We start from the raw sequence: 25077 nt of genomic DNA on the forward strand, positions 1-25077 counted from the left end.
TTTTTTAAATTTACTGTAACTCATTTGGGTGCTTTTTCGAGCTGACATTAAATGGACACTTTGTGGGACTCTGTGACCTGTGGCCTGCATGATGCACAGCCTCCCATTAAGAAGGTACTATGTATATTGACAATAGAAGAAAACATTTTTATCCTAGGTAGAGTAAACGCAAGAAGAGCTTGCCACGGAAAGCTGCACGAACTTCTGGAAATGTTCGGGTACACTCGACCTCGCTTCGATTTGATTGGCAAACTGTCGACAGTTCTCAGTCGTCTGCTGGCTTGATGTTTCGAGTGAGATTTATCACAGCGCATGTAATGGAACCTAAACCTTGTTGTAGAGTAGCTAATAACATAACATTGTTGAAAATACAGAAGCACGAATTCTTTTACATATAAAATCACTGAATGAAATTACAAAGGTGTTATAAGAAATATGTGATCGTGTAATAATTGATATTTGACATTGTAATAAAATACTAATAACTAATACTATGTGATTTTATTAAAATGTTCCGATAACTAGCGTGGTACTATGGTCGATTTATTTTAATCTGTATATACTCCTTACGTTATGAGCGGTGCCTGTTTCGTTTTTCATACATTTATAAACGTTATAAATAATTCCCTAGTTTGTGTAACGTTTTATTAGCACTTCCTAATTTAGAGCCAACGGGGGGCATTGTTAAGTACATAGAATGTTATACAGAACTCTTTTATTTTACAAACACACTTTAAACTATATAAAAATCCTGATATGAGGGATAAAATGCAGAATATGTAACGCATACGCTGGCTTCTACCCGCTCTGCACAATACATTTCACGATACAAACAGCTCAAGATCGCGCTTTCAAATGTGCCCTGTAATCAGTATTACGTCATTCATAGCAGCCCTGTGACAAGCATGACGGCATGAGGACCGAATATCGTTCTCTGTGCATCAGTCAAATGGGCAAGCTTTCTTTGCACTTCCTCTAGGAAGGTTGTCGTGAAACACTGAAACTGCATATCGTAACTGTTGTATATGCTTCAGCAAGTTATTAACAGTACTAAATTGGTGGTGCAAGTATGAGCTATTCACAGCTGGAAAACCTTTTATCTGTCTCCATGCTTTTATATACTTTCTTGATATCTTTTGCCTGTTTAAGTTAATGCATTATTGTGGATGCACTTGACTTTCCTTAGTTTGTTATATATTTTCCTTGGTGAAGTCTTAAAGCAGAAAGTATTAAACCATTAGATTTTCTCCACTTTAAATAGATTAACTGTAAATGTGCATGTTTATTTTCAGGCACATAAGGTGGAAGTAGCTCTGGTAGATACTAGTGGTCCAGAAGATATCCACATCAATGATATGTTAGAACGTGAAGGACTGGCACAGTTTATGACAAGCAGACAGCCACAGCCACCACCACCCCCAGTCCAAAGGGTAACTCTCTTGCAACAAATTCTGAAGTTTCGTAATAAGTAGAATTTTAATGATTTTTAACAATTATTGCCGTTTAATTTTTTTGAAGTTGCTGACTTTCTAACAGAGAAAGAATTTAGAATTATGTAACTCCATCACTAAACAATTAACACATTCTTTCTCTTACATTTTATTCAGTTTTCTGGAATAGTGATTTTCAGAATGATTGACTGCTCTTCACATGCAGAATTATACAGTTGTTGTGAATATAATGTTGAATTGACATTCTGTATGTTTATTTTCAATCATGTTATATAATCTATTATTAAAACAGCTCCAGTGTCTACTTTAGTTTTCTAGAACCTTTCACACTACAGCAGAAAGAAGAAACTACAAAATCAGAATTTATGCAGCATATGATTATCTAGCGCATCACATATACTATATCAGAATTCTTCGCTCCTATAACTCTTATGAATGCTCAAAACTTATTATTAAATATATCGATTTAAAGAAAAAAAAATTTGAGCTAGGCAAGTTCATACCAAGAAAGAAGGGAAATTACGTAAAAGTGAACTACTACGTATTATTCAAAACACACAGACTATTGGAATATTGACGATCAGAATAACTCTGTACCAATCCATAATGATATCAAGTGGCATACAAATAGAATTGGTACAACAGTCCTTAAAAATAAGAACTCACTTCCTTTCATATCTGGTCTGTACTTATAGTATTATGTCCACTAAACGTTCTTCCTCATTATCATTGCAGAGTTTGCATTTATAATTGAATAGCTAAATGGAAAAATGTCGGAAGCACCAAATTAAAATTTTACAGTAACAGAAAAAGAAATATTTATGCTTAGCATTGTAACGTTTTCTTACAACCTCCTAGATTTTACAGCCTATATTTAAGGTTGCATTTCAATTTTCAATCAACAGAGTTCACACAGTATAATATAGAGTACATGCAACATGTTTATATTAAAATATTGCAGTAGGAAATAAATTGTCTCTTGCAACATCTTTCTGTTTAGCCATTCAATTATTAATAAAATGCTGTGCAGAAAGTTGGAATATTTTCTTAAAGGAAAGGATTGCCTTAGATACTAACATAGACAATACTTGCTGGGTGTATTCTACATATTATTCATAGAAAATTTCCATTAAATTGCATATTTTTACATATTAGCAGTAGCTTTGCTTCATACTAATAAAATGAATCATTTGTTAAGTTCTGAAATTTAAATTTTGGCATTCTTATTGAATATTGTATTGTAGTGTTCTACTTCTGGTGAAGCATTAACAGTGTATTCTCAAGTTGAACAACTTCGTAACACATTTATTGAAATAATTATACCTAATGATCTGTTAAGTTATTTAAATAAACAACTTTTAAACTTGATTATGTTAATATTAAACTGAGATCATATTTCACATAGTAGCAGTAGTAATATATTTTATATCTTCGGCAGTTGGATGATCTCCATTTGTTGTTGAGCATCCTAGTAATATTTTGTCATTTTCAAATTGTTGATCCTTCTATCTTTCTTATATTAGGGTAGAAAGAAAGGTGGACCTTGTCGTGTTGCTTTATAGCTGACGTCTCAATAGGGCCTCCTCGGAGCACTTCCTCCTCCTCTCTCTCTCTCTTTTTTAATGTAAGAATGGAACAAGATGCGGGAGCAGTTCATGTATCTCCGGATGACATCATTGACTGCGACGTTTGAATAGACATCTACCACTACGATGTTGTCTCCATCTCCGAGGAAAGAATGTCTTTATTACCGCAAATGTATGAAGAATTAAAAGCTTTATTAGACAAAGTGAAATTGCGGGAGTCCCAAGTTTCAGTGGGTAAACTGTTACCGCTTTATTAATCTAAAATTGTTACCTATTTTGAATCAAGACCAGTGTAGCAAATATAATGAAGTACAGAAGGACTTGAGAAAATAATTTGAGACCAGATTTAAGATTTGGATAGTTCTAATTTAAAATAATTGTGAATTTCTAAGATGTTTTGGTTATTGTTAATTATTGAAAACATTACGAAACATATTATTTAACTATTACTGTAATTAATATATTAATATTGACGTATCGTAAGAATACGTACCTTAACCAACAAGTTTAATTGTAATTTAATTATTATTCTTTAATTGAATTTTATTTTATTAGATATAGTATAAACTTACTACGCTATCTACATTTGCTCTCTGTAACAACTTTTATGTGTTGGCCTTGAGACGCCTGCTTTATAGTATGCAATGTGGAGATATAAATATGAATACTTTATGCAGATGGGCTGCCAAACAATCATGTCCTATATGCAACAGGAGAGGGCTACTGCTTCACTGCGTGGGAATTCAGGAATTATGACACTGTCATTGACTATATTCTGCTATGATTTACCTGCACTGGCAAGTTATAGGGATTCTTGTAAATGAATTTTTTTTGCTGTTTTTAATCAATCTCTTAGCTGAATAGAAGGAAATTTTACGACTAGTTGTATGTTTTATTCTTGGGTCTTTTTTTTTTCTAGGATATCTGTCCTCACATTTCCTTCCAATCTACAATGTGAAGTGTCGACTGCAAAGCAATTTGTTTTTGTAGTTGTGGTAATAGTTTTAATGACTGATGAATTTCACATAGTTTTAAAGAGCTGGCTGACTGCTGTTTGATAGTTTGAATGGCTGACAATGAGTTAATACAGATCTACGGCTTTCTTCAAATACTAGATTCGATATAGTAACTCATTGATTAAAGTTCTCGTTAACACTTTGTTAAAAACATAAAATTTACTTTGTCATACGTTAAAAGTGTTAAAATTGTTAAAAAAGGTATATACCTTCGACAGACGGCCCGTTTCGACGAAAAGTGTTAAAATTGTTAAAAAAGGTATATACCTTTGACAGACGGCCCGTTTCGACGCTATGTGTCGTCGTCTTCAGTGTCTCTTGAACCACTAGTGATTTTGACTCTGCGATGTGCAGTTGTCGATGGTGGGGGTGGGGGTGTGTTGCTCCTATGGTGGGGGTTGGCTGTTTGTATGTTATGATGTATTATGACGTCAAATAATGTGTGCGTATCGAACTGTAGTTGTGTGTTAAGTATATATTGTGGGTGTGCTATTGTATTTTTATATATTTCGTACTGTTCTAGGATGTTTAACTGTGAACTTTTTGGTGTGATGTGTAAAATTTCCATATCTGTTTCTATATTATTGTAGTCATGATTATTGTTGATAATGTGATCTGCATAATTTGATGTGATGTAAGGTTTGGTTATAGCTTTAATATGTTCATTATATCTTGTGTGAAAGGATCTTCCTGTCTGTCCTATGTAAAAATGTGGGCAACTATTGCATTTTGATTTGTAAACTCCAGTTGAATTATATTTATTTGAATGTTTAGTGTGGTTATTTAAGTATTTCTGTGTTGTATTATTTGTTTTGTATGCAATTTTGTACTTTAGTTTTCTGAATGAAGTTGCAATTTTGTGGGTATTGGTATTGTGATATGTTAATGTTACGTATTTATTCTCGCGTGCTGTTTGTGTTGGTTTGTTCTGTTTTTGTTTTGCCTTTTTTATTAGTGTGTCTATTATGTTAGGGTTGTATCCATTGTCTTGTGCTATATATTTTATTGTGTTTAATTCTTCAGTGTAGTTGTCATTGTCCATTGGTATATTAATTAATCTGTGTGTCATTGTACGGAAAGCTGCATGTTTTTATTGTATGGGATGATTTGATGAATTGTGTATATGTGTTGTGGTTGTGATGGGTTTCCTGTATATTTTGAATTCGTGTCTGTTATTTGTTTTGGTTATGGCGATGTCTAAGAAGTTTATAGCTTGCTTATGTTCCATTTCTACTGTATACTTTAATTTAGGATGTATTTTGTTGAGTTGTCGATGTAGGTTTTCTATTTGTCTTTTGTTTCCATTATATAGGACTATTATGTCATCTACATATCGATGCCAGTACATTATTCTCTCTGCGTGTTTGTTGTTGTCGGTGTTTAGTATGTGTGTCTGTTCTATGTTGTAAATAAAGATTTCAGCTAATATACTTGATATAGGTGAACCCATTGGTAATCCTTCAGTTTGTGTATAATATTTATTGTTATGTGTGAAATAATTTTGTTTAGTAATAATTTCTGTGATGTGTATAATTTCGTTAATGTGAGTCTGTGGTATGTTATTTTTGATAAGCATTTTCCGAAGTATTTCTAGTGTTTCTGTTACTGGTATGTTTGTATATAGATTTACGATGTCAAATGATGCTAATGTTGTATTGTGTGGAATGTGTTTGTGTTTTATTTTGTTAACTAGGTCTATGGTGTTGATTATTGTTGTTGTGTTTTCAAATTGTATACTATTTCTTATAATGTTGTCTATATATTTCGCTAATTTGTATGCTGGTGCATTTTTGTAGTTAACAAACCAACACAAACAACACGCGAGAATAAATACGTAACATTAACATATCACAATACCAATACCCACAAAATTGCAACTTCATTCAGAAAACTAAAGTACAAAATTGCATACAAAACAAATAATACAACACAGAAATACTTAAATAACCACACTAAACATTCAAATAAATATAATTCAACTGGAGTTTACAAATTAAAATGCAATAGTTGCCCACATTTTTACATAGGACAGACAGGAAGATCCTTTCACACAAGATATAATGAACATATTAAAGCTATAACCAAACCTTACATCACATCAAATTATGCAGATCACATTATCAACAATAATCATGACTACAATAATATAGAAACAGATATGGAAATTTTACACATCACACCAAAAAGTTCACAGTTAAACATCCTAGAACAGTACGAAATATATAAAAATACAATAGCACACCCACAATATATACTTAACACACAACTACAGTTCGATACGCACACATTATTTGACGTCATAATACATCATAACATACAAACAGCCAACCTCCACCATAGGAGCAACACACCCCCACCCCCACCATCGACAACTGCACATTGCAGAGTCAAAATCACCAGTGGTTCAAGAGACACTGAAGACGACGACACATAGCGTCGAAACAGGCCGTCTGTCGAAGGTAAACACTTTTTTAACAATTTTAACTCTTTTAACGTATGACAAAGTAAATTTTATATAGTGACTGTTTCAATGCTGATACTTTACCTTAACTAACTACTTTCGACGTGGTGTTCATCATCTTCTGAATTCTAGTAGGGTTCCACACTATCTTCCGGTCTCTTGTGTGGTATGTTTATGATTAGTAATGTTGTGTTGAAAAAGATGTTTGTTCTGAAATTCAATTGAGTATTGAGGGTGTTGTATGTGTTTTTGTATGTCTACAACACATCACAACCATACTAAATCACACAAAAATAATTCAACCTACACAGAACACATCACAAACTCCATCACAACTATGGCAGTGTAGAAACAGACATACAAATCCTACACATTGAACCAAGAAAAGCCAGGAACTCAACACACTAGAACAGTGGTCGTCACACTCACTGAAATGGGTAAAGTGTATGCGGTGCAAGGAATTATGCTCCATAGTGCAGAAGGGATAGGGAGACAGCATACCGCCAGCAGCCACGGTTGCACGCTGGTGCTGTAAGAGACTTGCAGGTAAGAGACACTAGCCCGAAAGTGCAGTGTGCTGATGACCGTTGCACTAGAACAAAATGAAATTTATAGATATACAAAAACACACACAACACGTCCTCAATACTCAACTGAATTTCAGAATACACCCTTTTCGACACACTATTATCAATCATAAACATATCCCACTAAGAAACCGGAAGATAATGTGGGGACATCCATTAGAATTCAGAAGATGATGAACATCACTTCGAAACTATTCAATGAAGGTAAAATACCTTTATAGTTTAATATGAACAGAGTGAAATTTATAAGTCATTTATTGAAATAACTTTATGGATCATTAGCGATAAATAAGTGCTTTAAAAGAATGTAGTCTGAAATGAAGAATCAAGGAAAATACACTGACTGGCAAAAAAGTGGGTCATATCATAAAAACTGAATCATTGTCAATAAACCACCAATTTAGACAGAATATTATTAAATTTAATAAGTTTTATGGCTAGAGAAAGAAGTATTCAACATTTTTGGAGTTGAATACGATGTTAAGATGTCATAAAATGCCTTGCTACCCTTACGCATCAGACTATGTGCATTATGGTTTTACAAGACAGACCAATAATGAAACCTTTCAAGTTTTACAATTGTGCAGTGGCTGCTATTGATGAATTAGCACATTTTCTGTCATATCTCTTATTCTCTTATTCAAGAAGACATGGCAAAAGCTCTTGCATTAGTTGAGGGTGTATGAATCATTTGTTTTGTGACTAATGCCATCACTGTGTCTTTTGGAAGCATCCAACATGCTCTATGGCGATTCTGTGAGCTGGGTACCTACTACAGACATTGGAATCATGCCATGATAGGTCCACATTCACCAGAGATAACAGGTTTCAGGTTCTTCATATCTTACGATATTTCCACACGACCACAGTCCAAGCCAGAAATCGTCTCGAAACAGTGAGGAAGAGGAATGTTAGACCAAGACTCTGGGAAGCCAGTTCGACCTCAAGAAGACCTGCAGTTTCTCCATAGCTCACCCCCAGCACCAGGCAGCAAGATTATAGTTTGGGCATCAACACCAGAATTGGACTGTGGACTAGTGTCAACAGTGCTGTTCACGAATGAGTCGCTGTTTTGCTTCCCCTCACCTGATGACAGAGATAGAGTATGGAGAAAGTATGGGGAGCGATATTCAGCTTGCAACTTCTCCAGACGAATGCTGTTTGGAGATGGCTGTGTCATGATATGGGGAGATATCAGTTTTGGAGCCCAAACAGAGCTTGTTTTCGTCGATGATGACACTCTGAATGCACACTGATACATGCAGACAATGTAATACCCTTCCTCAGTGAAAATTTCATCCTTATGCACGACACTGCCCAACCCTATGCTGCTCGCTGCATGACTGACTACCTTCGCAACATCAGGACTGACCAGCACGCAGCCCAGATTTAAATTCTGTTGAAAACCTGTGAGATATGCTCATCCAAAGTGTCCGACATTGCAACTTCGATGTCCTGAACGAAATGCAGGTAGCATTGTAGAAGTGGAATCTCATCCATCAGGAAACATTGCAAGACCTGGTGGTCAGCATGGCATGATGGAAAACATCATCGCCACTAGAGGTGGTTGTTTAGTCAACTGTCCGAAGACAGGTTTGGACCTCACATGTGATATCAAGAAGGCACCACTTATGAGGTAACTAGGCCAGGAGTTCCTTTCCCCTTCCATTGCATACATCTCTGACTAGCTACAAATTACATTAGTCAGATTTCAGATGCATACAAACAATATTATTGTTCTTCCTCTGATACATATTGTCAAATGAGGTGTACTGGCTGATAACAGATGTACATATCAGCCAGAATCTTAATCAGAAGACACTAGGAATGATAACTCACAATATTAGGGCAAGATACGCGCACAGTGGCAGTTTCAGTGGCATACTCAAGTGCTAATGCAAGTCATTGCCTCAATAACTTCATGAAATGCATTACTTGAAATTTTGCATAAATTACAATACTTTAGAACTTCAAAATAAATTGCAAACAAAAAGCATTTTCATGATGGGAATGAAGTGCACAGGGTATATGTTTACTTCATTTTATAATATGCCTTTGTCAGAATGTAGAAAAATAAAGTAGAAGCTATAAAATTATTATAATTCTTTAAAATATTAGGTGATCCACTTTTTTTGCCGACGAGTGTAATTATAATTCGTTAATTATATTTATTTTAATTCTAACATTCGACACTAAACAGATCACTTAAGTTATATTAGATATGACTATTGTGATTATGGTTATTCCTAATAGAACATCATGATACATGTATAATTTTATTTCTATTATGTATTAAAAGTATCTATTATATTTCAGTAACTGGAAAATTGTATAGAATTTGACGTTATGTATAAGTTAAAAGATCACGATATATTGATTTATACTGTATATTTCAACTTTATGTTAGAGGATATTTGTATCTGTAAAATTCATACCTTAAAATTTTCGTTGTTTTTTTTTTTTTTATATATAAAACTGTGAACTTCAAGTACGGTAATACTGGACTATTGACATTTTTAATGTATTAATTTTCTTTCGTGATTTGAGGAAGTAATGTGCATATATGTGTCAATTAATGTGACACTTTATTATGAGTGGAACTCACAAATGATTAGTTGAAAGTGCCAAGTTTGACTTAAGGTTGTGGCAGAATCTTCCAATTATTACAATGCAGTCACTTATGAATGGATCGCACAGTCTGTGGAATAGTGTCATGCTTTTTGTTAGGAGCCCTGCATGTTTGCATCAGATGTTGGCTTTCATTTATTCAGTGCCTCACAGTAATATTATGCACTGTTAAGTTCATTAGAGCAGCGTTTCTCAAACTTTTTTTAAGTCAGAACAGTTCCGCTGACCACCTTGCTCTAGTTCCCTTCAAAAGCAAATTTATCATTTTTGTAGCATATTTTAATACCAGTATACTTATGTTTTGAAATATAATTAATTAAAATTGATTTAATTCAATTGATTTTATATTAGTGTTAACTAATTAAGTTAATGTTAATAGAAGAAAATTCATTTTCGTTTTTTTAATAATTGAAGGCTATTAGAGTTTGGATAATCTTTAACTTAGATTAATGAGATGGATGAGCCTGCTGATTCTTGCACAGTTCTGTATTTGAATGTATGCTGGTAAGCTTAAGTCGGAGATTGTCACATACATCGAGTCGATTTCGGTACTTTGTTTTTATTAGAGTTAGTGATGAAAACCCTTTCTCACTGAAGCGAACTGAATTATAATCTCTAAAGCACCATTGTACAGTTCACTATATTCTCTTTTCACTTATAATGAGGTCTAGAAATTAACCATACCTTCCGCTTGGAATTTCATTTTAAGTCCGGTGTCACTCGAGACTTCAATTAAGTTAACTGTTCTCTGTTTCACTAAATGAAAGTTTGTTATTTTAATATCGCAATGAAATGGATCACGAACCCATAAAAATTCGTCATATTTACTTGGAAAATAAATGTTATATTGTGACATGAGTTGTATTATTGGTGTGTGACGCACAGTCCGTGACCATTTCAATGTGCAGACTGGGTATTGGCAAAACTATTAAGAAAGTTATAACTACATGAAAAGGTTTGGTACTTTGATCCTCTGTTATGAATTCGGATGGTCCCTGGCTGGGTAACAAGCATGGCACTTAGATGTGCAGGGAAAAGATGGCGAGAAACACTATGTTCATAGTGCTTTAAATCTCTCTTTTGTTACTGAGAGTAGAGTGGGGTAATAAAATTCATAAAATGTCAGTACTGCGAGGAAAAAGTGAAAGGCGATTGCCATGTGTCATTTCTAAACTCTGAGATTTTCAGCTATAGCGTGATACGCAATTCGTTTGAATTTTATTTTTTCTAACGTTTTTTTTAAGGACCACAAGGGCAGACTTCGAGGACCACAGGTGGTCCGCGGACCATAGTTTGAGAAACACTGCATTAGAGGATGTAGTGTTGGTTAGTAGATTTGGATACAGACTTTTTCAATAGTGCTGTTAGCAAACTGACCGACTGTTGAAAAAAGTGCACAAAAATATTTAATTATGAGGAAACATAGTTCATGTTCACTTTTTATTGATATAATTTCAATATTTTTAGAAATAGATGGTGCTAAGATGATTAAGTGGTTGATTCTCGATGTCTTAGACTTTTTCTGTCATTTATGACTTTTTTTTATTTCCATTACTGAATTTCATTTCTGAACTGTAAGTGCAGTATTCTTTACCCCAAAGATAGGATAAGTAAAGATTGATGAAAAGCAGAATCTAATTTTGATTTGTGTGTGAAACAGTTGGTTAATTTTTACTGAAACCATCTCATTTAGGGGTAAGATTATTTTGTGTGCTATAGACTTACAAACTCTTCCAAATGAAGTTATGGTAAGGATTTGTGCAGTTTTCAGTCAGGTTTGAGCTCTTGTGGCAAGCATGGTAACTAAGCACTAGTTCAGTTAAAAATTGAAGACGCTAGTGCAGATAAGTAACATTATGGTAAGATGGGATGTGTTGCCATGATTCAAGTTCTTATGTTCTGTTTGGTGAAATGGGTGATAAAATTCTGTGTTACTTGACGGATTATTTAAGAAATCATACAAATTCTCAATTCCTTTAATAGTGAGTCTTTGACAATATTGTAGTAAATAAATATAACGATAGAAGGTTTATTACTGTAAGCAGAAGTGGTAGTGGTAGTGGTAGTAGTAGTAGTAGTAGTAGTAGTAGTAGTAGTAGTAGTATCTATATATATAATTTGAACTGGTAATGGAAATTGCGGGAAAACGGCTGAATGGATTTTAATAAATGACCCATCATTTTGAAGCTTGGAACCCAAAGTTTTTCAGAAAATAGTAGTTTTCAGTGAAATATCAATTTTCCTACATTATTTTCCTGTTTTCCAAAATCCATCTTTCTTCAGTTTTGAGAACTAATTGCATTTCAGCATGGCCGTGATTTCAGAATAAAACAAAACACACACTACAATAAACAATAGCTATTACACGAACGCCATGACCTGCAGGATTGCTGACATATTTAGAGTTCAAATTCAATTGGTTATTAAAAACTTCAAGACTTGATAAAAGTAATTTACATGTCTGATTCTGTGGTGTGTAATTTTCTGAGTATAGCTGTGTATTGGATATTGAAATCTACAAAACTTGAGATGGTTTGATGACATTATTACCATTAGAAATGAAATTGCATTACAGTTAATGCCATGATGTGACTATTTTTCATTAATTATACATACTAATGCTATACTGATGATATAAAAGTGAAACATTTTGGGAATATATAAGTACGATATAGAGAATGTGTTAAATTAGATCTTCATTTCTGTAATTTACTGAGTGGCAGCTATTATATATATAAAACTACAAAACTTACGTAAGATAATAATATTGTTATTAAAAATCAAATATTTTTATAGTTATTAATCAAGTGGGGCTGGTGTAGATACTTCTATCCATCATTCTCTTCAATATTGGCTCGAGAGAGCGCAAAAATTACAGTTCCCAAGGAAAGAAGGTATTACTTACTGATAAAACAAGAGGCCTACAAAATGTTGTAGTCTCGCGATCATTTCAGCAAGATATCTTAGCAGGATAAAATGATTTTACCCTCTACATTTCAAGCTCTACATGCAGCAGCTATACCAAAATGCTATGTCTATTGTTCGAAAGCATAGCAAACTTGACTTTTACAATCCACAATGACCTGAAATAGCATTGCTTTACTCCCACATGAAAAACCCATTGATCGCTCTGACATTGTTACTTGCGTTTTCGCGTTGAAACTCAAGATACATAGGATACATTTGGTTCAAGAAAAAGTATTTGGCATAAAAACCATTGAGAGGGAGTATGTTTCATTATTATAGAAACAAATAACTTTCAAAATGTCTGGTATTTTTCATTGAAAATAAATCTGAAAAATTTTTATTTGAACTTATAATGAACTTAGTTTGCAGCATTTGCTGCACAAGCCACTAGTTATTATTATTATTATTATTATTATTATTATTATTATTATTATCATCATCATTATTATTATTACTAAGAATTAGAAATTAAGTCTATTTTAGGAAGGTAAGAAATTACAAACAAATCTGGATACAGCATAATATAGGCTATACTAAGAATGGATGGGAAAAGAATCTCTCTACACATTTCTAATTACTGACTCAGTGTAAAAAAAAATTAAAAAGACATTTAAAACATTTGATGATTTCATTTTGTATGCCGATATTGACCAGTTTGTCTAGAATAATGAAGGATAATGATTACTACTACTGTTACTACTATGCTGCTACTACTACTATTACTACTGCTACTGCTGCTGATGCTGCTGCCGCCATCACTGCCACCGCCACCAAAGCTACCACTTCTAACCACAACCTTCAGTAATTTTTTTTCTGTGTACCGAATTTGGAAATATAATATACTAAATCCTCCACTACAGTTGTTTTAAATATACATATAGGTAGTAGAATTTCTATTGTGAATGTTTTTGTGACTTTTGTGACCTAAAATCGGAATTCACATGTCTAATCCATTGTTTTTTCTCCACATTATAAAATTTAAGGATTTGTAATAAATATTTGATTTTGCTAAAACTTAATTGCATGGATGAATGTAATAATGATTAGAGACAGGCAAAATATGAATTTTCATATTCTAAACTATTCCTCCTAGCAGGTTGAAAACCAGTTATTTTTCAAGATTCACGATGTGTATAACGTAATTAACGCCAAAGTAATTGTCATATTTTTTTTAATATTCTCACAAAATGTTCATATTTAACAAAATTCTTAATATATATATATATATTCGTATTTTGCATGTTCGTTCCCCTAACAGGTTGCTGATAGAGGAAACAGCCTCCAGATATGAAGAGTAGCTGCGACTATATTGAATAAGCAATCGCAGACAGCCAATAAGGGGTGGTCCTCCAGCTTGGGGGTTGGGCGAAGGGCTAACAACCCATCACTGTAAAAAGAGCTTGTTACGAAACTCCAACATAAGTCACTTAATGGAACTGATTTTTTGTTAACCTTTGGGGAGGCTGAGACGTATATGGGAGAATAATATTAAAATGGATTTGAGGGAGATGAGATATGATGCTAGGGATTGGATTAATCATGCTCAGGATAAGGACTGATGACGCCCTTGTGTGAGTGTGAAAATGAACCTTCGGGTTCTATAAAAGCCATCTAAGTAAGTAGTACTTACTTAAATGGCTTTCTAGATATTATGAGATAATAGAGATGTTATCCAGAGAACACTTGAAAAACCCAAGCCAGACATTCCACCAACATTCCGGAATCCCCAAGGGCAAGAAAAATCTCCAAATTCTCTTTTAGAGTCGTTTAACTTCTAGCTTCAGTGAATTCGAGAAGCCAAAATAAAATGAATGATTGCATTTACACCTCTGCTCATTCTTTAAAATCCAGTGAGAGTGTTTTTAGATTAGATTAGATTAGATTAGATTAGATTAGATTAGATTTATTTATTTAACCTGGTAGAGATAAGGCCATCAGGCCTTCTCTGCCCCTCTACCAGGGGATTACAACTATAACATGAACAATAAGATTACAATTAATATTAAATTTACAATGACAATTACAATAAAAATTAAAGTACGACAAGAATACCTGATTAATGAAAGCTAGACATTTTATCATAGAAGTTAAGAACACCTACTTTTATACGTGTAAATTAATGTTTTAAACAGGTTTCAACCATCAGCTTTGCTATCTATTTAATTTCTCCTCTTTTTCCAACTACATGGTCTTTCTATTGTACAAAACAAATATTAACTGACAGGAGATGTAATCTTTTGCCAGAAAATATAGAAAAGTTATTTGTGTTGTATGTAACAAGTGTTGAGTAGAGCCAGTGTAAAGACTTTTTTTCTCACTCTCTTCAGTGTAAAAAATTGAGTTACCCAGTCCTTGTATTCGGGTAAGGATTTGATGATGCTGAAAAACTCGGTAATTATGCAGATTTTTTGTATTTTTTTTTTTGGTAGCATATTAAATATAGATAAAACTATCACTTAATATCTAAAGATTTATTTTGTAAATAATTGTGTAAACCTGTTCCAAATGGTTTAGGAACAAAGATATTTTAACAGTGAAATATTTATTTCATATTTTGGAAAAATTTTCTTCATATTGTGCTAGTCTCTAGCATTATTTTTCTATTACGTTTAGTGGACAGTAATATTGACATATAGATTTGACATTTCAGTAGGCACATATTTTCAGTAGTCTTTATTTTACTTGACAACTTTTCACAGGACAAATGGAAGAAAACTCAGGAATAGTACAGTAAAACCTCTATTATCCGTGGTAATGAAGGAGATGAGCTGAACGGTTAATCTGTACCACAAAAGATTTTCGTAAATTTAGTGAATAATGCTTTCACTTTGGTAATTTTCTCTATGGCCTTGTATTGAACACGCTAAGTAGTGGATCAGAAGTTCACTGATATAAGTCTGATTGCTAACAATTAGATGTTAGGGAATAAGGAAATTTCTTGTAATGGCCATCTGTGGAAAGATAGGAATAGTGGAGGTCTCATATTGTAGATTTACATAATTTATATACTTCATCCTTGATTTTTATTAAATTGCACACAGTTGTGACTCCAGTCTTGTATTCTGAGATGAACCACAGTTTCTCGTTTCCCGAAACCACCCATTTATGTGCACTATTTTATACTTAGCACAACACAATTTCTTTGATACTCGTGGAAGACATTTTATATAGAAGTTATACAATATGACAACTCGAACAGTAGACTATACTGTGTAAGGATAAAGTCTTGTAATAACCCTCTCTAGAAAAAATAACGTGCTGATATAATGTACAGTACATACTCCTTATTTTTGTATGAAAAAAAGCGAGAGATAGACAGTTGGATAATCCACTGATCGGTTAATAGGGTGACGGATAATTAGGATTCTACTGTATTAGTAATAAAAAATGTTGCTAGAATTTATTAAATGTTATGCCTGGTTATGTACGTGACTAATATCGTATTGATATTGTACTCGTAAATACATTAGTTTATATCATTCTTTTCCTTAAAAATTCTGCATTTGTTTACACACACTTGCTTCGATTGCAGTCTCTTGAATAACAGCTGAAAATCAAAATCAGTATTAAGAAGTCTTCATTTCTTTTTCGCTTTTCTACCAGTTGGCATATAAATGATATGTTGAAAAAGGATTGTAACTCCTTGTTGCAAGTTTCCCTACATTTAAAAACAATTTATATTTAGAGATGGTTGTTAATGCATTGATTTAACCAGCGAGTTCTTTATTGTTTAGTATTATAGAAATGCTACATTTTTAGGCAAAAATAGTATTGTGAATTTTATTAGTAACAACAATATAATTTATTCGTCACAACAATAATTCCTTTCTACAATTCACCTTAAACGCTCTTGTCAACAATTGGATCTTCACTCAACACAGTATTCGTTATAGCACTCCACCGACGACAATGACAATTTACTTGGACTATTACGCACAACAATGAACTGTTAATCTTAACTAATATTTACAAAGCACTATTTACAAATCAGAACTACCAGTTCTCAGTTCACAGTTCTTCTATCTCAGTCACTCGAGTTCACGGTATCTCGAACCACAGACCTTCAGAGACAGTTCACTGTACTCGAACTCGGGTCCCTCCAACTGCGGTCCACTGCACTCGAACTCAGGTCCCTCCAACTGCGGTCCACTGCACTCGAACTCAGGCCTTCGGATGCTGACGCAGATGCGGACGCACACTCGAGTCGAACTCCGGCTGGCTTGCTTGCTCTGGCTTTCTCACTGACTGAATAACTGAAAACTGAAAACTCTAAAACTGCTGTCGTTCCTTCGCGACCGTAATTTATAACTACAGCGACGTAGCCTCGTAGGTTCCACCCGTCTCTAGAGATGGCATTCCAGAGAAATCCAGAGCCCTCTCCTCTCTACCAGCACCAGATGCGCGCGCAAACTCGTCGCGTGACGTAATACACCCTCTCTCTTCTCTCCACCGCGCGACGTCACTCAATGTTCCGTGCAGCCTGTGCGATCTGCTTTCATGCGGGACGCTAGTCGTGAGTTCGAATCTCACGTCGCTGTCACAGTATAATAAATTTATTCTGTTATTTAATTTTGTTCTTTCACTTGTAAAGCAAATAATTTAGAAAACACCTAAGTTTGAAGGTTGTATGAGATTTTTCAATACAAAACTGGAAAATAATATTGTATATGAAGAGTTTGCAGGAAAAACGATGAATGTCACAGTTTTCTTAAGGTTGTCGTCATTATCTAATTCAATGGATCACTGCGAAATTTAATGTTGTTCTTATGAAAAATGGTAAAAAGGAGAATTATCACCACGAATACAGCAATCCTTTCCTTTATTTCCTATAAAAACAGCACTACATCTTGCAGTTATAGACTCAATTAGATCATTATCTAATCCTTAATAGAAATGTGACATTCATCGTTTTTCCCGCAAGCTCTTCATTTTGTATTATTGACTCTTTTGGTCATTACCTTGGAGGTAAATTTTACATAAATCTACTATCATACTTGAATTCTAATTATTTCTGAAAAGATGTAGAGAGAAACATTGAGGGAGTACTATATATATATTGTGAATTTTATTAGTAACAACAATGTAATTTATTCGTCACAACAATAATTCCTTTCTACAATTCACCTTAAACGCTCTCGTCAACAATTGGATCTTCACTCAACACAGTATTTGTTATAGCACTCCACCGACGACAATGACAATTTACTTGGACTATTACGCACAACAATGAACTGTTAATCTTAACTAATATTTACAAAGCACTATTTACAAATCAGAACTACCAGTTCTCAGTTCACAGTTCTTCTATCTCAGTCACTCGAGTTCACAGTATCTCGAACCACAGACCTTCAGAGACAGTTCACTGTACTCGAACTCGGGTCCCTCCAACTGCGGTCCACTGCACTCGAACTCAGGTCCCTCCAACTGCGGTCCACTGCACTCGAACTCAGGCCTTCGGATGCTGATAGAGTTGCGGACGCACACTCGAGTCGAACTCCGGTACACAAGACTGGCTTGCTTGCTCTGGCTTTCTCACTGACTGGCTGACTAATCAACTGAAAACTGCTGTCGTTCCTACGCGACCGTAATTTATAACCACAGCGACGTAGCCTCGAAAGTTCGAATTCGCGAGTCTTCCATTTCGACGGATTTCTCGTCCTCTCTAGGCAAGCAGAAGATGCGCGCGCAAACTCTCTCCACTCTCTCGCCGCGTTGGCCCTTTCCCCTCTCAGCCGCGCGCCATTCCAAAGTGCTCCGCGCGATTTTCTCTCTTGCGGGACGCTGGTCGTGAGTTCGAATCTCACGTCGCTGTCACATTGCTCCCTCCTTAGGGCTGCTCGTCCCGGGCAGTCCCTTGGTAGGCTGCTAATCGGTCCAGATGCATCACCATCATCTTCCCTCGAGGTTGTCGCTGGATGCGGTACACCACGTCGTTGATCCGGGTCACCACGCGGTATGGTCCATCCCAGGCACGCTGCAGCTTTGGTGATTTCCCTTTGGTCCTGGTAGGTCGATACAGCCACACCAGGTCGCCCTCATGGAATCCTGCAGAGTTGGCTAATCTGTCGTAGCGCACTTTCATCCTGTCGCTAGCCATCTTGAGGTGTTCTCTGGCCAGTTGGTGAATTCCATTCAACTTCTCGGTGAGTTCTGCCACATAGTCAGTCGCTGGCTGGTCGGCGCTGGGTGGCGTGCCAAACAGCAGATCACAGGGCAGGCGCAGCTCTCTCCCGAAGACCATGTTTGCCGGTGTCATCCCTGTTGTATCGTGGACCGAAGCTCTGTAGGCCAAGAGGAACAGTGGGACTCTGGCATCCCAGTCTCGCTGATGGTTGGACACCACCTTCCGCAGGTGCTCCTCCACGGTTTTGATGTATCGTTCCACCATGCCGTCGGACTGTGGGTGGAGGGGAGTGGTCCTGGTTTTATGCACCCCCAGACGCTCGAGCAATTCTCCCATCAGGTTGGATTCGAAGTTGCGCCCCTGATCACTATGCAATTCTCGGGGCACCCCGAATCGGCAGATGAAGTTGTCAAGCAGCGTGTCGGCCACCGTCGAAGCCTCTTGGTTGGGAATCGCGTACACCTCTGGCCATTTTGTGAAGTAATCCATGGCGACTAGCAGGTAGCGGTTCCCGCGATCCGTGACCGGGAACGGTCCAGCAACGTCGATGGCGATCCTCTCAAAAGGAGCTCCCACGTTGTACTGCTGCATGGCTCCCCTGCTGCGTGTCCTTGGTCCGTGACTGGCAGCACAGGTGTCGCATCTTCGGCACCATTGTTCCATGTCGGTTCTCTGATGCAACCAGTAGAACCTCTGTCTTAACTTGTCTAGCGTCTTGTTGGCTCCCAGGTGGCCTCCAGTCACTCCAGCATGAGTCTCCTCCAGCACTTCCTTCACCTTGCTCCTAGGCAGAACAAGTTGTTCTATGCGGGTCCTTCCATCGGCCGACTCCCAAATCCTCTTCAGGATACCGTCCTTGACAGTGAAGGATTCCCACTGGGCCCAGTAGCTCTTGTAAGTGGTGCTACGGTTTGCGATATCGGCCCACACTGGTCTCTGGCCGGACTGCACATCACGCAGTAGCTTTCCAATGTTTGGGTCCTCCAGCTGCTCCCTCCTTATGGCGGCGTTATCCCATCCTGGGCTCGGCTGGGCGGCAATTACTCGGACTGCGTGGGCGCTATCCCGCTCTTCTACTTTCAGGCAGTGTTTGCAGCCATCCGGGCACGGACGTCGTGATAGGGCATCAGCGTTGTAATGTTTCTTCCCTTGTCGGTGTTCAGAGGTGAAGTTGTACTCCTGCAGACGTTGAACCCAACGGGCGGTCTGCCCCTCCAGATTCTTGAAGCCCAATAGCCAGGTTAGTGCAGAATGGTCTGTCCTCAGATGGAATTCCTGGCCATACAAATACTTGTGGAAATGCTTCAGGGCTTCCACAATGGCAAGAAGTTCTCTACGCGTCACACAGTAGTTTCTCTCAGCCTTGGATAGTGTTCGGCTGAAGTAGGCAATCACCCTCTCTTGCCCGTCCTGTTCCTGAGAGAGTACTCCACCGATGCCTACGTTGCTAGCGTCCGTGTCGAGCGTGAACTTCCTTCCAGGGATGGGATATCCCAGTACAGGAGCAGTGCAGAGCGCCTCTTTCAGCGACTGGAAGGATGACTCCGCCTCGTCTGTCCACTGGAATTGTCGTTTCTCCTCGGTCAGCTGAGTTAGAGGCTTAGCGATGTTGGCTTACCCAGCTACGAACCTTCTGTAATAAGTGCAGAGGCCGAGAAAGCGGCGCAGCTCCTGCTTGTCCCTCGGTCTCGGCCATCCTCTGACGGCTTGTAGCTTCTCCGGGTCCGTGGCCACTCCGTTGGTCCCTACTACGTGTCCCAAGTAGTTGACCTTCTTCTGGAATAGATGACATTTCTTCGGGTTCAACTTCAGTCTGGCTTGTCGCAGTCTCTGGAACACTTTCCTCAGGTTCAACAGCTGTTCGCCGAAAGTCTTGCCCACCACGATGACGTCATCAAGGTAGAGCAAACAGGTGTCGTATGTCAGGCCTCTCATTACGGACTCCATTAGTCTCTGGAATGTAGCCGAATGTTGCAGAGGCCGAACGGCATAACGGTGAACTGCCATAGTCCCTGGCCTGTAGAGAATGCCGTTTTCTCCTTGTCCTCAGGATGTAGCGCCACCTGCCAGTATCCTGACTTGAGATCCAACGTCGAGAACCACTCTGCTCCGGCCAGAGTGTCCAAGGTGTCGTCAATTCGTGGAAGGGGAAAGCAGTCTTTCCTGGTGACGTCATTCAGTCTTCTGTAGTCCACGCAGAAACGCAGGTCCCCATTCTTCTTCTTCACCAGCACTACAGGTGATGACCAAGGGTTGTCGGATTCCTCGATGACCCCTCTTGCTTTCATGCCCTCCAGTTGGCTGTCAATCTCCCTCTGTTTAGCTAGAGGGACGCGTCGAGGAGGTTGTCTGATTGGGCGAGCGTTTCCGGTGTCGATGCGGTGCTGAACTTTCTCCGTTCTCCCGTAGTCATTTTCAGACAGACTGAACACGTCTTGAAATTCTGTCAGTAGATCGTGGACTTGTCTTCTTTCTCTTTTGCTTAAATTCTCCGCCAATTCTCGAGCCAGCTCTTTCAGTGATGGGTCTAGATCTGGACGTGGTCGATGACACTCCTCGTTATCTGTCAACGACGTCACAGACACAACCGGCTCGACGTTACCTAGTACAGTTCCACTAGGCACCTCCTTGTCCCGATTGGTGACATTCAGGACCCTCACCGGTACCACCTTCTGATTCGGGAGTAGGGATCTGGCCACATAAACCCCATCTATCGGAGTTGTTTGCGAATCAAGGAGCAGGTTTCTCTTAGGTTGTCCGTCCAGTCTTGCCGTCACCACCATCTCGCAGCCTGCCGGGATTGTCACATGATCCTCCAAGGTGAGTCTGCTGGCCATGGGTTGGTCTTCGACGTCCCTCAGGAACACTTCATCCTGACCAAAACGGAGGATACGGCGCCGGACGTCCACCGTTGCATCGAAGATCCGCATGGCGTCGAGTCCCAGGATGACGTCTTCAGTGATGTTAGCGACGAACACCCACATCTCCAGTCTCCTCTTTCCCAATATCAGATCCAGGAAAACCTCCTTTTGGATGGGCAGGTTCTCGCCTGAGGCAGTACGTAGCTCATACCGGCGTAGCGGCGTCCTCCCAGGTAGTCCACGCACGACTTCCGGTCTGGCGATAGTGAGCGACGCCCCGGTGTCTACCAGTACTCTGCATGGGCGGCCTCTTATCCATCCGTCAGCAATCAGCCCATCGTCGCATCTTCTGTTAACCGTCTTCAAGATCAGCCGAGGGGATGGTGATGACGGCGCCGACGTGCCCCTCGTCGCATCGGCCCCTTTTAGTTTTCCTGTTTGTGACCAGATCGGTCACAGTCCCTCCTCAGGTGTCCAGGCTCGCCGCAGGACCAGCAGGTGGGCACTCCTCGTCTTCGTCGCTCGGGTGATTTCGGTTGACGTTCCTCGACGTCGGCCGCCGCGACGCTCCTAATCCGGTGCGATGCCGAGACGTTCGCCGTCAACTTGGCTGCCTCCATCCTGAGGGCCGCCGCCAGAGCTGCATTGATGGTGCGATGCTCTGCCAAGAGTAGCTGTTGCTTTATTTCCGGGTCTCGAACTCCGCTGCCGAAGGTGTAGGCCGCCTCTCCAGCGATGAAGTCATTAGGTAGGCCCCTGAGCGCCTTATGGGCCAGTTGTTCCACCGCCATCGCGAATTCTTGCAGGGACTCGCCTGACTGTTGGACCCTCGTTTTCAGTTGGGTCCTGAATGCTGCAGCAAGTTGATGGTCACCATAACGTCCCTCCAAGGCCGCCATTATCTCAGCGGCTGTCCCATCTTCTGGAACGCTGTGAAGAATCTCCGACGCCTGTCCCTGAAGCGCGGCCAGCAGCTGAGTAGTTTTCTCTGCCGGCGTCCACCCATTGTGCTCTGCGATGGCCTCGAACTGGCGACGGAATATCGCCCAAGACGTCGTACCGTCGAACTTCGGCGTCTTGACGTTGTAATGCCTGGCTGAGGGCGATGGTTCCACATGGCCACTACATGAGGTCCTCAATTCTGACGTCGATCTTTCCACGGCCCGTTGAACTTCCTCGGCAATTATCTGTTTCTGTTCTCTAACCTGGCGATCCACCAACGCGAGGATGTGCTTGTTTTCTTCAGCATGTCGGTCCATCAACGTGAGTATGTGCTTGTTTTCTTCGGCGTGTTTGTCCATCACCTCACTCGTCTTGTCCAGCAACTCGCTCGTCTGCTCTTGACGACGCTCGAGATCGCGGATTTTGCCGTCGAAATGGTCTACCTCCTGTCTCAGTTCGGCTACTGTCTCGTTTATGGTTGTAAAATTCTTGTTTAGGTTGTCAAGATCGGCTTTGAGTTCTTCTTTCACGATGGCGACAATTCCATCTACGTGGGCCGAAACGCTTTCAATTTGCGAAGTGACGTCATCTTTCACTCCGCTTATGTCACTTTTCATCACCGTTTTCACTTCACTTATGTCGCCTTTCACTTCACTTATGTCACTTTTCATCTCCGTTTTCACTTCACTTATGTCGTTCTTGACCTCACTGATATCGTTCTTCATTTCTGCTTTTACTGCACTTAAGTCGTTTTTCAGTTCCGCGATGGCTTGCAGGATCAGCTGTAGGTTTTCCATTGTCGATAATGTCCCGGTTCTGACACCAATGTGAATTTTATTAGTAACAACAATGTAATTTATTCGTCACAACAATAATTCCTTTCTACAATTCACCTTAAACGCTCTCGTCAACAATTGGATCTTCACTCAACACAGTATTTGTTATAGCACTCCACCGACGACAATGACAATTTACTTGGACTATTACGCACAACAATGAACTGTTAATCTTAACTAATATTTACAAAGCACTATTTACAAATCAGAACTACCAGTTCTCAGTTCACAGTTCTTCTATCTCAGTCACTCGAGTTCACAGTATCTTGAACCACAGACCTTCAGAGACAGTTCACTGTACTCGAACTCGGGTCCCTCCAACTGCGGTCCACTGCACTCGAACTCAGGTCCCTCCAACTGCGGTCCACTGCACTCGAACTCAGGCCTTCGGATGCTGATACAGTTGCGGACGCACACTCGAGTCGAACTCCGGTACACAAGACTGGCTTGCTTGCTCTGGCTTTCTCACTGACTGGCTGACTAATCAACTGAAAACTGCTGTCGTTCCTTCGCGACCGTAATTTATAACCACAGCGACGTAGCCTCGAAAGTTCGAATTCGCGAGTCTTCCATTTCGACGGATTTCTCGTCCTCTCTAGGCAAGCAGAAGATGCGCGCGCAAACTCTCTCCACTCTCTCACCGCGTTGGCCCTTTCCCCTCTCAGCCGCGCGCCATTCCAAAGTGCTCCACGCGATTTTCTCTCTTGCGGGACGCTGGTCCTGAGTTCGAATCTCACGTCGCTGTCACAATATATATATATATATATATATATATATATATATATATATATATATATAGACACATAATGTAGAAAAACTACGGACATCAACTTAAGGTAGTTTATCACGCAAATAGGGCAAAATGAAGTAAGGATAATATTCACTCCACAATCAAGTTACTCCTTAATGATTTTCTGTATTTCACAATTTATGCATGTGTAATGTTAATCTATTCAGCTTCTATTTCCTAAGCAGGAGGTAAAATGGTGTCTGTTTGCTATTGTATAGCTAAAATTAAATTATGTTGTACGAGTCAAATTTAGAAGCAAACAAAATAAAACCAAATGAAATAATTTCACGACCAAATAAGTAAACTAAAATTTGGAATAAGAAACCAGTTCCATGGTATTGTTCTGATATGTCAAGCATTCGGTGTGTGCAGTCAACTTTCTGTTATCCAGGTATGGAATAACAAATTTGTGGACTAACCATGAAGGTTCCCTTGCCCCTCCTTCTGGAGATATTTAGATGAGAAAGGAGACAGTTTGGTAGGAGATAAGTTAATGTTACACATGCTTTGCTCTGTTTGCTCCAGTGTCCGTAAGGAAGTGAAATCGGTCAAAAAGAAAAGATAAAGTGTCAGTGGACTATTTGTAGGGTATAACTCTCCTTGAAAGTGACAAAATTAAATTAAATTGTTGGTAGTTTTGTTATTGTGGTAAAACAATTTATAACCTCTGATTGTGAATGATTCTAGTGCTGCAATTTTAAATAAGTCTCAATTTTATGACATTTCATATTAACCGTGTTTTTGATTTTCCATGAAATGACTCCCACCCATTACTACAGTTAATCAAGAGTTGACTGTATATGGTATGTGATATGATATATGGTATAG

At 38.6% G+C, this 25077-nt stretch overlaps 1 protein-coding gene across 1 annotated transcript in view; it reads left to right on the forward strand.

Moving 5' to 3' along the window:
• Nucleotides 1–25077, forward strand: part of LOC138709943 (uncharacterized) — a 92725-nt gene that overhangs the window by 41984 nt on the left and 25664 nt on the right. The window contains exon 3 of the mRNA XM_069840630.1: nucleotides 1293–1430. Within this exon, the coding sequence (XP_069696731.1) occupies nucleotides 1293–1430 (138 nt within the window). The remainder of the gene's footprint in view (nucleotides 1–1292; nucleotides 1431–25077) is intronic.

Source organism: Periplaneta americana, chromosome 12 (assembly GCF_040183065.1).
Source record: "Periplaneta americana isolate PAMFEO1 chromosome 12, P.americana_PAMFEO1_priV1, whole genome shotgun sequence".
NCBI classification, from domain to species: Eukaryota; Metazoa; Arthropoda; class Insecta; order Blattodea; family Blattidae; genus Periplaneta; species Periplaneta americana.